Genomic DNA, 12,750 nt, shown 5'->3' with positions numbered 1-12,750 from the left:
GGCGTTTAATATTCCTTTAATTGGATGGTGGCCCTCTCTCCCTCAGTCAAGTGTGAGACATGGGCCTAATGGATCTCAGATGTGCTGTAGGCCACAGCGATGTAGAGTATTTATACCACGAAGAGATTCCCAATTATTTATTTATTTGTAGTTTTTTCATTTTTTATGGAGTAGAAAAAAAGTGTTTTTGCTTTTTCTCTCTCAAAACATTTAACGCACCATGTACAGGTCACACAGATGCGCATCAGGATCTTACCTGGGGCTCTCCGAGCTTAGACCAGTTAGGTTTAAGGTAGTACATGATCCCATCATAGGAGCCTGGCAGGGTCACCCCACGCACCAGCAGGATGATCAGTACGATGTAGGGGAACGTGGCAGTGAAATAAACAATCTAGAGAGAGAGAGAGAGAGAGAGACAGAGAGAGAGAGAGTTGAAAAACAAAAACAAACACGTCGTCAATAACCCAAGTGTTGACAGGATTGATTTCCAGAACGCCCTCTTATTATTCCTGTTTCCTGAAGTCACTATCACAGGCAATCAAACAACCAATCAATCTTCAGAAGCAATAAGAAAAGCCGTCACCACAACATGTTTTATAGTTGTGGTTACTTAACATGCTTCTTTGAACACTCCCAACAAGATATGACACGATTCTTCCATCAACATAGCCAAATGTTTTAACGATTTGTAATTCAGTTTCACATCAGTGGTTTTGTCCACCTGCCAACTGACACCATTCACAGAAATGAGTCACATGACTGTGGGAAGGTGTTTCCTCTGTACATTATATCTCTATGTTTTATTAACCACACAGGTAAAAGATAAGACTAAGTGCTAGAGTTTTATCTGTCTCCCGGTCTACTTCAAACACAGCAAAAAACCTTGACCTGTGCATATAAAGACACACCTTTACGAGCTGGCTTTTGCACCTCTAACACTGCCCTGCCTTTCACTGTAAATATTTTTTAGCTCTATGCCTGGCCTCTTGTTTCCTAACACACTTCAAAAACTAGGACAAACGGTAGGATATCCTACAAGTATACTTTCCCTTTATCCTACAAGTAGGATAAAAAGGGAAAGAAAAAAAACAAAAGACGTCACAATCATTACTATTCACAGACGCCACTTTGTGCTTGCAGTCAGGAGTGGTCTTGTTCTTTGGGCCACAGTGGAGGCTGCCATGCCCTTGAAACGGCCAGATTTGGCAAATGGGACAAGAGTGGGCTCTTCAAAAAAGGACACAGAGAAAGTGAACAATTGCCCCCCCCCCCCATCTACCTCAAGCACCAAATCTCCTTCCGATCGCTTGGTGTTCCCCCCATTACCATTCTAGAATGGGACAACAATGGGGATGCAGTGATGGAACTCTGGGAAATAGGAAGTGGGGGGGTCGTCCTGCACTGGACCTAAATGCACACTGACATTGACTCAGCTACACACAGACTCAGTGGAGTCAGGACAATGAATCAATGAAAATGAGATTAGCTCTGTCTCTGCACTACGTTTTTACAAGAGGAGAGAGAATGGGGCCAAGTTCTTAGACAGAGAAAGGGGGGGGTGTCAGGAAGAAAGATTCCAGCTGACTTTGAAGCAGACCTCCCACATGGACTGCTAATAGCTATGAATATCATGCTTGACATTAATGCAACCCTTAAAAAAGAAAACAAAAAAAAACCCTGAATGGGATATGAAAGTGGCGCTGTCTGTCTGGAAACAGCGATGGCCTTAAAATGCATTTGGACGGAAGCCCAAATCTATGCCTCATATTCTTTTCCCCTCTCCCTCCTAAGAGTGTACTCAAGAAAGGTTGCACTACAAGTACACTGTTGCCAAGCGCATACCGACATACATTTGTATTGCAAAAGCTCTGGACAGTTAAGACTGCTAAAGCCTTTTATTTTCCTATTTTTTCCCCCACATCTATTGGTAGTACCCTGCAGCGCCCGTAGTTAATGAAAGACACATCTCATCAAGGAGAATGCAACACACCGCACCGCGGGGGTATGGGATTATGCGGCATGTATGCCTCTGCTTGAAATCTACATTAGCAGGATAACTGGGGGTCGACGGAAGACGTCGCAATCATTTTCTGCAGGGGGAGTGTGTGTGTGTGTGTGTGTGTGTGTGTGTGTGTGTGTGTGTGTGTGTGTGTGTGTGTGTGTGTGTGTGTGTGTGTGTGTGTGTGTGTGTGTGTGTGTGTGTGTGTGTGTGTTGAGGGGGGCTTTAACATGTGACCCCGCCTCCAGAGCCCCTAAGATGGCTGTGGTGGCCATCTGCAATGAAGCCTGGTCACGTCTCACTGCAGACAATCCTGCCCGCTGGCCAATCACGAGCAGGCATTCCGACAGGGCACTTTATAATATTTCATGACCACACCCCCTCCTCTCATCGCCTCTCCCTCTCCCTCTCCCTCTCTTCTCTCTCTCCCTCTCTGCAAATGACGTTGCCATGGCTACCCGCTGCTGCCTGGACGGTCGTGCTGAAGCAGGCAGGCAGGCAGCAGAGAGGGTGGAGCCACAGGAATCAAGATGGAGGTTGATGCAAAACAAAAACAAAAACACGCACATGCATATCCATAGTTACAGTCTGCTCTCGCCCACTTATGAGAATCAAATAGGAAGAGAGAGTGGGAGAGAGAGAGAGAGAGAGAGAGAGAGAGAGAGAGAGAGAGAGAGAGAGAGAGAGAGAGAGAGAGAGAGAGAGAGATAGTTGAGAGATTATGTGTGTTTACTACTCAGCTGTGATTGTGTGTGACTGTGCGTGTGTGTGAATTTGCGTGCGTGTGAGACCAGCTGCAATTCCATTCGTGATCCATCTGATAGCACCTGATGCCTGATGGGATGTCATTAGACACATCATCACACACACAGCAGAGGCCACAGGACCGCTGATGAGCCCACACACTGGCGCATGGACTAAATGGACATTGTCACAGCTCCTTGAACTGTGTGCGTGTGCGTGCGTGTGTGTGTGTGTGCGTGTGCGTGTGTGTGTGTGTGTTACAAGCTAAAAATAATGACATATTTTCATCCTGATTCTTTAGCCATTTGAAGCGAGCGGCGCATGGGAGACTAGCACAGGAGCATCTATCACTCGCTGAGCTGATGTGCCTGTGCTTCTAGGATGCTGCCACGCACCTCTGCTGGAATGAGTGCGAGGAAGAGAGTGGAGGTATTGAGGATGTGAAGAGAGAGAGGGGGGAGGGGGCAGCAGAGAATGGGAGAGAGAGGGAGAGAAAGAGAGCGAGAAGAGAGCAGAAAGAGTGTGAATCTCTGTGCAAACAGGGATCACTGTTACGCAACACTGAAGGAAGCCAAGAGGAGGCTGATTTTGGCTCATATCCCCGGGCCATGCCTTCGCATTCAATCATACCTGAGACACACATAAGTCATGTTTACAGCACACGCCACCCATGTCACTTAGGGGGAGTGTAACAAACAGAGGAATGGATGTCAGCAGTGAGTACAGTACAGGTGTGCAAGTGTATAGCCTCCTCTACATTACGCTTTTCTATAGGTTCTACAGAACTAAATCTGCATAGCACACACGGGTGGAGTGAGTGGCCACCAAAAAAACCGTGTGAAAACATGCGATTGTGTGTGTGCGTACGTGTGTAAATGCATAGGATGCTTCATGCCAGGATGAAAAAAATCTACTGCATAAAAATAGATGCTTCAGGGAGAGAGAGAGAGAGAGAAAGAGAGAGAGAGAGAGAGAGAGAGAGAGAGAGAGAGAGAGAGAGAACGAGAGAGAGAACGAGAGAGAGAACGAGAGTGAGTGAGTGAGTGTGTGAGGGAGTGAGGGAGTGAGGGAGTGAATGAGGAGGAGGAAAGGAGGAAAGAAGGAGAGGTGGAAAAGGGAAGAATGAGAGAGCGAGAGAGGCCTGCACCTCTGAACCTTGATCAAGTAAACAAGCCCTATGTTAATTAGCAGGACTTGGATGAAGCTGTACAGTGGTTTTGCTGAGCAATCTCTTTAAACTGAATGCATCGGCTGGGATTACGCTCCAAGGAAATGTCAATATCACAGCGGTTGCTCTCCACAAGTGATGAACCCAGAAACTTAACCACACTATTAATTTGTGCACTCTTAATCGTATCAAATCAGACATGTTTTGAGAGAAGTGGTGAAGAATTGTCCTTAAACCGTTTGAAATTGGAAAGGGATCATCAGAGGCCTCTATGTGCCAATAAATTGAGATTCCAAATCCACTGTGAGTGTGTGTGTGCATGTATGTGTGTGTGTGTTATGCTGAGTATGAGAGAAATGTAAGTATGTAGGTTTGTGTCCGTGTCTGTGCATAGCCTTGTTATGTGGTTTTCATTTCATATACATGCTTATGTGCATGCCAGGGAGACAATGTTACCTTTCCAGTGGACTTGACCCCCTTCCACACGCAGAAGTACACCATGACCCACACAGCCAGCAGACACAGCGTCAGCTCCCAGTTGATCTCGCCTGGCTGGTCCAACCCATCAGAGATGTTCAACACCTTGTTCCTGAGAGAGAGAGAGAGAGAGAGAGAGAGAGAGAGAGAGAGAGAGAGAGAGAGAGACAGAGACAGAGACAGAGACAGAGAGACAGACAGAGAGAGGGAGAGGGAGAGAGAGAGAGAGACATAGAGAGAGAGACATAGAGAGAGAGAGAAAGAAAAAGAGAGAGGGAGAGAGGGGTGGAGAGTTGGTGTAGATGGAAGATAGAAATAGGATGAGAGAGAAAAAGAAAGAAAGAACGAGGGTGGGTAGAGGTTGAGAAAAGGCACCAATAGACAGAGATAGACAGAGCAGAAGTATGGAAGAAAGAAAAAGAGAGAAAACGAGAGAGAGGGAAAGAGAGATTAAAAACCCAGGACCTGTGACGAGTGACAGGCCTCCATTCATGGCGGGACAATCCACGCCATTCATACCTCCTGAGACAAAGGAAACAGGAAAGGTCTCTCAGATCTGAACGGCCGCCCGCCACAAACCTCTGACCTCTACGCAGACTGTAACTCGATGAGGCGGCGATCCTGCGTCAACTCCGGGAGTCATGAGGTAGGACGTGTGCTGCCCACCGTACTCACTCACGTACTCACCCTCCCACTCTCTCTCTTGTGTGCGCCCTCTCTCTCTCTCTTACTCTCTCTCTTACTCTCTCTCTCTCTCTCGTTCCGTCTCCATCGTTCTCCTTCTCTCCCTCACTCCCTCTCTTTACGTGCCATCATGCTCTCTCCTTCTCTCTCTCTCTCTCTCTCTCTCTCTCACCGCCCTCCTCCCACTCTTGTTCTCCGTCTCCCTCCATCGCTCTCCTTCTCTCCTTCCCTCCCTCCCTCCCTCTCTCTCTCTCTCTTTACGTGCTGGCCGTGTTGGATACGGCCTGGGCGACCTTCACAGATACGGGTGTTTCATATCTCAGCGCCTGGCCCCAGGGAGCCCGGAACGGAGCGCAGGGTAAATGCTTTGCTCTGCACATTACTTACTCAGGGCCACATGATCACACACAAGGAGATGACCTTCAAATTGTTCCAGGCAGCGCAAATTAACAAGCAACGACAACACACACACACACACACAAAAGCAACGGCGAAGGAGAAAAAACAAGATCTTGCCGATACAGGTTAGTGTTTATGGTATGGGACTTCCTGTCCTACATTCAGAAGGTTCCGCGGTTCTTATCCTACATTGCAAAGGACTTATACAACACATACACATAATTCCTTTGCATTGTAAAAAAAAAGCCTTGAAGGTTTAATGCCTTAAAATGTATGACTCTACGAGTCCTTGCAAAACACCAGTGCACTGCACCCATCAGCTGGGGTCTGAGCCATTCACGATCAAAAGGTTTACTAGTTGTTTGGTTGGAATTTGGGGCAGGGATTTGTACCTTCTTGCCTTCTGAAGTTGACATTAGACTTAGACTGATAATTACTACTGACAATTCTCATGCTCAATGGTACTCAGCTGCGCTAATTTGTAAACAACTAGACCTCTTCTTCTGAAGCTTGAAACATAGTCGCCCAATTTGCCTTACAATGTAACTCTTCCGACAAGACATACACACACACACACACACACACACACACACACACACACACACACACACACACACACACACACACACACACACACACACACACACACACACACACACACACACACACACACACACACACACACACACACACACAGCAAAACTTACTCCCAAAACTCGATGATGGGAGAACGTCCCTCTGCTAACTCCTCGCATGTCAGGTTGCCAAAGGTGGAGTTGCCAATGGTTCCGTTGTGGCAGTCATCCTTGTGGAAGATCTCAATGCAGCTCGGCGTGTTCCACGGGTTCTTGCAAGTGGACCAAGGCAGCGTGCTGTTGAAGGACTTGATGAAGTAGTAGAAGCCCCAGGCCAGCACCATGATGTAGTACGTGTTGCAGAAGAACACGATCACCATGGACGCAAAGCCCAGTCCTGATCAAAAGACAGAAGTAGGCCCTAAATCAGTGGTCTTCAAATGGGGTGCAGGTGCCTGATCCGCCCTGGGCATGGCAAACATTTGGCCTTCCTTGAGGTTGGAGGTATCTGTGGCCATGCGTTCAGGCAATTTGTTTCGCCTTCATCCTCATTTGCACAACAAAATTTGGCCCATGGTGAAAAAAATTTGGAGACCACTACCCTAAATGCATGTAGCATGCAGTATGTAGTATGTGTTGCAGAACAATACGACCACCATAGATGCGTGGCGCATAGGAGGCAGAAGAGAGGCAACGAAAGACGATTGTACAAATGTGTGATTAGGGAGAAGAATATATGTAGTACCACCATGGACATGTAGCCTTTTCTGTGGTAGCAGTTTTGTACAGTGCAAGGGCAAGAACCGGAGAAAAAACTAAATATAGCCCGAACACATTATGAATTACACATACACGTAGCTGCCTATTGAAAAATAAGCATATTCTAGTCCTGAGGTGCCAACTGCACAATGCAGGAGGACAAAGAAAAAGAGAAAAGACAAAAAGGAAAAGGTGGATGGCTATTTAGAAAATAAAATATAGCCTGTGTGCATTATGAATTACACATGTTGGCGCATTGAAAACAGCTGGCAGCTTTGGTATAGGGAAAAGAGATCACTGTTCTGTGCATTCAGCAGAAACGTTGCTTCTCATGTGAAAATGGCAAGATAGGAAGCGCAAGTCTGCTGCAAAAAGTGCAAAAAATCTCTTTAGTCTTTAATGGGAAGGTATTTATAGCACAACCGCCTTTATGTTCGTACGTTTCTTTCTACAGATGGTCATGCCTGACTCCTTGCTTGTGAGAAATTACCAGTGAAAGCTGCTGATTTTTTTATGCAAGCGTGGCATGTCTGCGTCGCAGACTGATGACATGCAGGGAAGAAACGATTGCACACAAGCGTTAAAAACCTACAAAGGCAAGATTCACGTTGGCCTAATGACAAGTATACTGTACATACAGTATGTACATTGTTTTCACATTTGCATGCATACAATATACGAACACATACATCTGATGTAATTGCTAAATTACGTAAGTACTGTTTGTGTCACTGTATGTGTTTCAGACTGTGTGAGATCTGTAGGTGTATCTATAAGTGGAATACAGTGGAATAATCTGTTTACATAGAAGACAAAGTGGAAATGGAGGAGGTACCTTTGAACAGCGGCGCGATGTTCCAAACATTGATACTTCCAGCCTTCATGAACTGGCCCAGAGCAATCTCCAGGAAGAAGATCGGAATACCCCCCAGAAATATAAACAGGCCATACGGGATGAGGAAAACTCCTAAAGGACAGACATAAACAGAGAGAGAGAGAGAGAGAGAGAGAGAGAGAGAGAGAGAGAGAGAGAGAGAGAGAGAGAGAGAGAGAGAGAATTTAATTAAGACACTTTGCATCAAACTGTTACATTTTTAATGTATCACATGTATTGGCACTGACGTTTTCCTGCTTGTTCTCTCAGCGGGAGCATTGTACACAAATTATTTACAATGACGACGTCACGTGTTTACTTCCCACTAATTGGGGCCGAGGAGGAGAGTATGAAAGCGTATGACAGAGAGGAGGAGCGAGGGTGAGCCAGGCCAGAAGGAGGGGGTTGGAGTTGGCGGTGGGGAGTGGTAGCAAAGCCCCCTTGTCACAGGCTAATCATGGGAACCCCCCCACAACCCCCCACCCAGCCCCCGCGGCTTAACCAATCAGACACGATCTTCCAGTAATGCTGTTTGCGGCATTAGCCAGCATCCTACTAACTGTGTCATGGGTGCACACTGCACAGCAAAACCTGTCATCCGCAATGAGGCCTCGGCCCCTGAGCTCTCGCGTCTTGACAGGCGGCTCTGGAAGCCCATCAGCTGGGACGAGGGTCAGGTCCTTGTGCCTGGCTGGCCAATGAGAGGAGACCAGGGGGCAGGGTTTCGGCTGGCTGCAAGGCTGCTAATGCAGATTATCCATTCAACAGCAATGCTCCGGCACTCAATGGAGGGCCATCCAGATGATGTCATCCACTAACACTAGCGATCTACACAGGCCCCCTGACCCGACCTCAACAGACACACACACATACACACACACACACACACACACACACACACACACACACACACACACACACACATACACACACACACACACACACACACAAGCCCACCCCTGCCCCCATCTCCCCCCCTCTCTCTCCCAGGCCCATAGGCCAGCTCACAGGCTGACAGTATGAGGCGCGAGTGGGAGAATGCCGAGAGCCAGTTATTGAGCGCGAGCGCCACTCGTTGCATAACGCATCAGAGTTCCGCAGGGCTCTAGAACTAGAAGGAGCGGCCCCAAGCTCCACAGCGGAACACAACATGGGCGCTCGCTCACTCACAGACAACGGCATGCAAGAGGTGACCTTATTTTCTGTTTTATGGCAACAAAACTAAATGGGGGGAAACAACGGAAAGAATTCCATGCCTATCTACGTACGCATAATAACCCACATGTATAACCCAGATACACTGGTACAAACAAGAGCACTAGCGCGTGGCTGTACATTAACTCAATTTGACTGGACTGTTCTGTAACAAAGAGAGAAGGCAGAGAAAAAAAACTCAAGTTCAACTTGAGGAATGCGAATTGGGTGAATGAATAGCTGTGGCTAAACTCCTTTTCACAGAGATACGAGCTACTGTTCAGAATGAGGAGACCGTGACTGGGATAGAAGCCTTTTGATAAACGCCACACAAAAGGAGCAAGCGAGGCAAGGGGAGGGGAGTCACACACACACACACACACACACACACACACACACACACACACACACACACACACACACACACACACACACACACACACACACACACACACACACACACACACACACACACACACACACACACACACACACTTTCTGTGTTACAGAAACAGACGCTGGCTGACGGTCATCTATTATCGTACGTACACCAGCCCCGACTGACTTCTGTGTCTGACTTGTGCCGCTTGTGCGAGAGGCTGAAAAAATATGTAGACGTGGGCAAGAGGCGAGAGAGAGAGGGCGAGAGAGAGCAAGAGAGAGAGAGAGAGAGCGAGAGAGAGAGAGAGAGAGAGAGAGAGAGAGAGAGAGAGAGCGAGAGAGAGAGACAGAGAGAGAGAAGAAAGAAGAGAGAAGACATAGAGGCTGATTGGAGAACAAACAAAAGGGCAGGCTATGGAAATGGCCACCAGGGATGATGAATGAGCTTGTGACTGACTGCCAGCTCACATACTAAGAGGCGGATATAAGACGCACCGTCGGCACGCCTCTGACTCACACGCACACATACAGTATCTTTACATGCGCATGTGTGTGTGCTTGCTCTGCCGCTTGTCACACCGTCAGTAAACACCCTGCGTAGGCCGTCGTGACTATTCTTAAGGAGAAAGGGGGGGATGGGGAGGAAGAAGAGAAGGGTAAGCGCATATCAACAGAGAGACAGCACGAGCACCTGACTACCTAAACTTAAACTCGTGATGCGACTCTGTGATAAACATAGACGGTGGCACAGCTACCGTTTGCCATTTAACACTTGAGCGAGCGAGCGAGCGCACACCATCCCCTGCTCATAAATCCTTGTGGCAGCTAGACCACTTCTCCTCCTCCCCTTGCTGCGGATGGTGTCTTCCACTGCACTCAAGGCAGGCAGGCACGTGGCCATAACACTTGCAAAGGAAGAGACTCCATGTTTCAGCATCCCACCCCCACCACCTGCAAGGCAGGATGCCAGACTTGAGAGACGCTGAGCCAGACTCAGACTCTGTTGTTGCTGAGTGGTGGCCTATTTCCCACCCTACTCACTCTCCACCACCCAACCTCCCCTTTTACTATTTACCTGCGCGTAATTAGCTCAGCCGTTAGCGCCGGTGCTGGACCGGCTCAGGTGGCTGCGCAGGAATAAAGGCCAACCCATTCACGACGCGGTGTAGTAGAGAAAGTCCACTTAAGCCTTCTATTCTCGAACGACAGGGGCTAAGCAACTGTCTGGAGCCCTGCTGGGCCTTCAAAGGATTGAATGAAGGGAGGTCGCCCAATCCCTTTTTGCTCGACTCTGGGCTTCCGAGGATGCAACCTGTCAGCAGCACACAGGTTCACACCTGAGCTGCAGCATCATCTCGTTAGAGCGGCAGGACACCCGATTGTTTCTTTCCGCTTTCTTCATACTGGCGTCGTTACTAGGATAACGTGAGCAAGGGGGAGAAAGTCTGGTGTAGGGTGGGTGTTCTGTGATGATTTTTAAGGGATGGCACTTAAGATCCTATTGATTGTTAATTTATACATGGAATGTGTGTGTGTGTGTGTGTGTGTGTGTGTGTGTGTGTGTGTGTGTGTGTGTGTGTGTGTGTGTGTGTGTGTGTGTGTGTGTGTGTGTGTGTGTGTGTGTGTGTGTGTGTGTGTGTGTGTTGTTGTTGTGCACCTTTTTAAAATTATCAACAGCACTGGGGTTAACCTTGATTGTAGGGAGAGGATCTCATTTTACTGATTGATAAACTTTGTTAATGTATTATTACTCATATTATTACTATTATTTACTTAAATGTATCATACTTCATGATATACTTTCTTTGACTACAACTTTTTGGTTTCTTCTATATTTTACCTGAAACTACGCAGTGATGTTGCTCTATTGACAATGACAATTAAACTCCTTGAATCCTTGAAATTGAAATGACAATGTCTTGCTGGCAGTGATGTGATATAGATGATGCTATAATTACTACCCCCACATCCCCCCATCCGCCACTCCACCCTCCTTGCAACTCATGCAACACATGGAAACACCCTCACACCCAACCCCCCACCCCACCAGTCAACACATAAAACCATCTCCATATGAAGGTGATTGCTTAGCATCTTACTATTAACAGCTTGGCAGCCTATAAATCTGTGGCTCGGACTCACAAGCACAACTAAAACGGCTAATGATCTCTCCATTTTATCCTGCCTCCCATCATCACACTTAAACAAAACACATATGCGTGACATGAAAGGTTAAACTTATAAATTTCCTTTTAGAAAAAAAAATCACTTCACATGCTTCATCTACTGTACAGACTTTGATTACCTAAACAACTGATTTTAAATGCATTATGTCGGATTGAAGCCAATCCCAATTATACATTCCCGGGTTATTTTAGTGTTATTCAGATCAGTGGGTTCAGCCCATGGCATGAGATTACCAGCCCGGCCGTCAACCCATTTCTGCACCCTGAAGTGACAAGGACCTTAAGGCCTGGAGGAGGAGGAGGAGGAGGTGCACACATACACAGCCAATCTGTTGGGGGGTTGGGAGTCAAGAGAGAGTTACTTACAGACTCCCTTTTTGTATGGACGCAGAGGGACCAACGGATCTGACTGTCCATCTACGACAATGCAGAGCCACGACGATGTGACTCCCTGTTAAATTACTGACGTTCCGCATTAATGCCTGATGGAGGGGGCCCACTGGCCAGCCCATCTGTTTGAGGTGTGGGGGAGTGGGGTGCAGTGACCATTGCAGACTCACTGTATGAATGGACCTGACTCGTCATCTCTGAACCAAGGGCTGCATGAGGCACAGAGGCCTATCTGTTGGGGGGTAGGGTGGGGAGGGGAGTGTACTCGTGTAATGTATTGAGCGTCATGGACTCACACTTTGTATGCACGCAAAGTGACAAACGGAGTTGACCGCCTGTCCATCTAGGACACAGATGAGCCACACAACTGCAGTCCTGTAAATTAACTGACACTCCACCAATAGGGCATCGACCTCACGTGTGCACTGCAGAAGATGCCAATAAAACTGAACCGCATAGCAAAAGATAAGCATTGCCGACACACACGCACAAGCCAAATTATATAGCATCGACCTTAGCCTCTTGCAGCAGGCGAACAATATTGTGAGCAGGACTCTGCCACGTGAGGTGATGGCCTTCCAATGCTGGCTGCCCCACTTTGTTTCCTGTTACAAGTGGCCCCAATTATGTGGAGGGGGAGAGAGAGAGAAACAAAGAGATAGAGAGATAGAGGGAATGAGAGAACAAGAGAATACACGAGAGAGGCAAAGGAAGAGCGGGCAAGAGCACGAGAGAAAAAAAAGAGAGACCCAAGGAACACACTTCCTTTCCTTTCCGCCAAAGTGGCCCAGGGTCCCTCATGCTGCAGTTGGTGTCCCACTCCTGAGGCCTCATATTGGGTTGCACCCAACCCCGGGCCGGCCATTCCATCCCACTGCACTCCATTCCATTCCACACAGCCCTGAACCCTGGAGCGGCCC

The 12,750-nt window shown here is 47.7% G+C and overlaps 2 protein-coding genes across 2 annotated transcripts in view; one reads left to right on the top strand and one right to left on the bottom strand.

The window, feature by feature from the left end:
• The window catches only part of uxt (ubiquitously-expressed, prefoldin-like chaperone), a 228,878-nt gene that overhangs the window by 206,287 nt on the left and 9,841 nt on the right, over nucleotides 1–12,750 (top strand). The gene's annotated exons all lie outside the window — the stretch shown is intronic.
• The window catches only part of slc6a8 (solute carrier family 6 member 8), a 40,182-nt gene that overhangs the window by 20,376 nt on the left and 7,056 nt on the right, over nucleotides 1–12,750 (bottom strand). Inside the window, exons 2-5 of the mRNA XM_063208721.1 lie at nucleotides 7,641–7,772; nucleotides 6,179–6,443; nucleotides 4,368–4,500; nucleotides 257–391 (exon numbers count right to left, since the gene is read on the bottom strand). Of these exons, the coding sequence (XP_063064791.1) occupies nucleotides 257–391; nucleotides 4,368–4,500; nucleotides 6,179–6,443; nucleotides 7,641–7,772 (665 nt within the window). The remainder of the gene's footprint in view (nucleotides 1–256; nucleotides 392–4,367; nucleotides 4,501–6,178; nucleotides 6,444–7,640; nucleotides 7,773–12,750) is intronic.

This window comes from Engraulis encrasicolus, chromosome 10 (genome assembly GCF_034702125.1).
Source record: "Engraulis encrasicolus isolate BLACKSEA-1 chromosome 10, IST_EnEncr_1.0, whole genome shotgun sequence".
Lineage (NCBI taxonomy): Eukaryota > Metazoa > Chordata > Actinopteri > Clupeiformes > Engraulidae > Engraulis > Engraulis encrasicolus.
The sequence above is the reverse complement of the archived record's forward strand: the minus strand, read 5'-3'. Positions and strand labels throughout refer to the sequence as shown.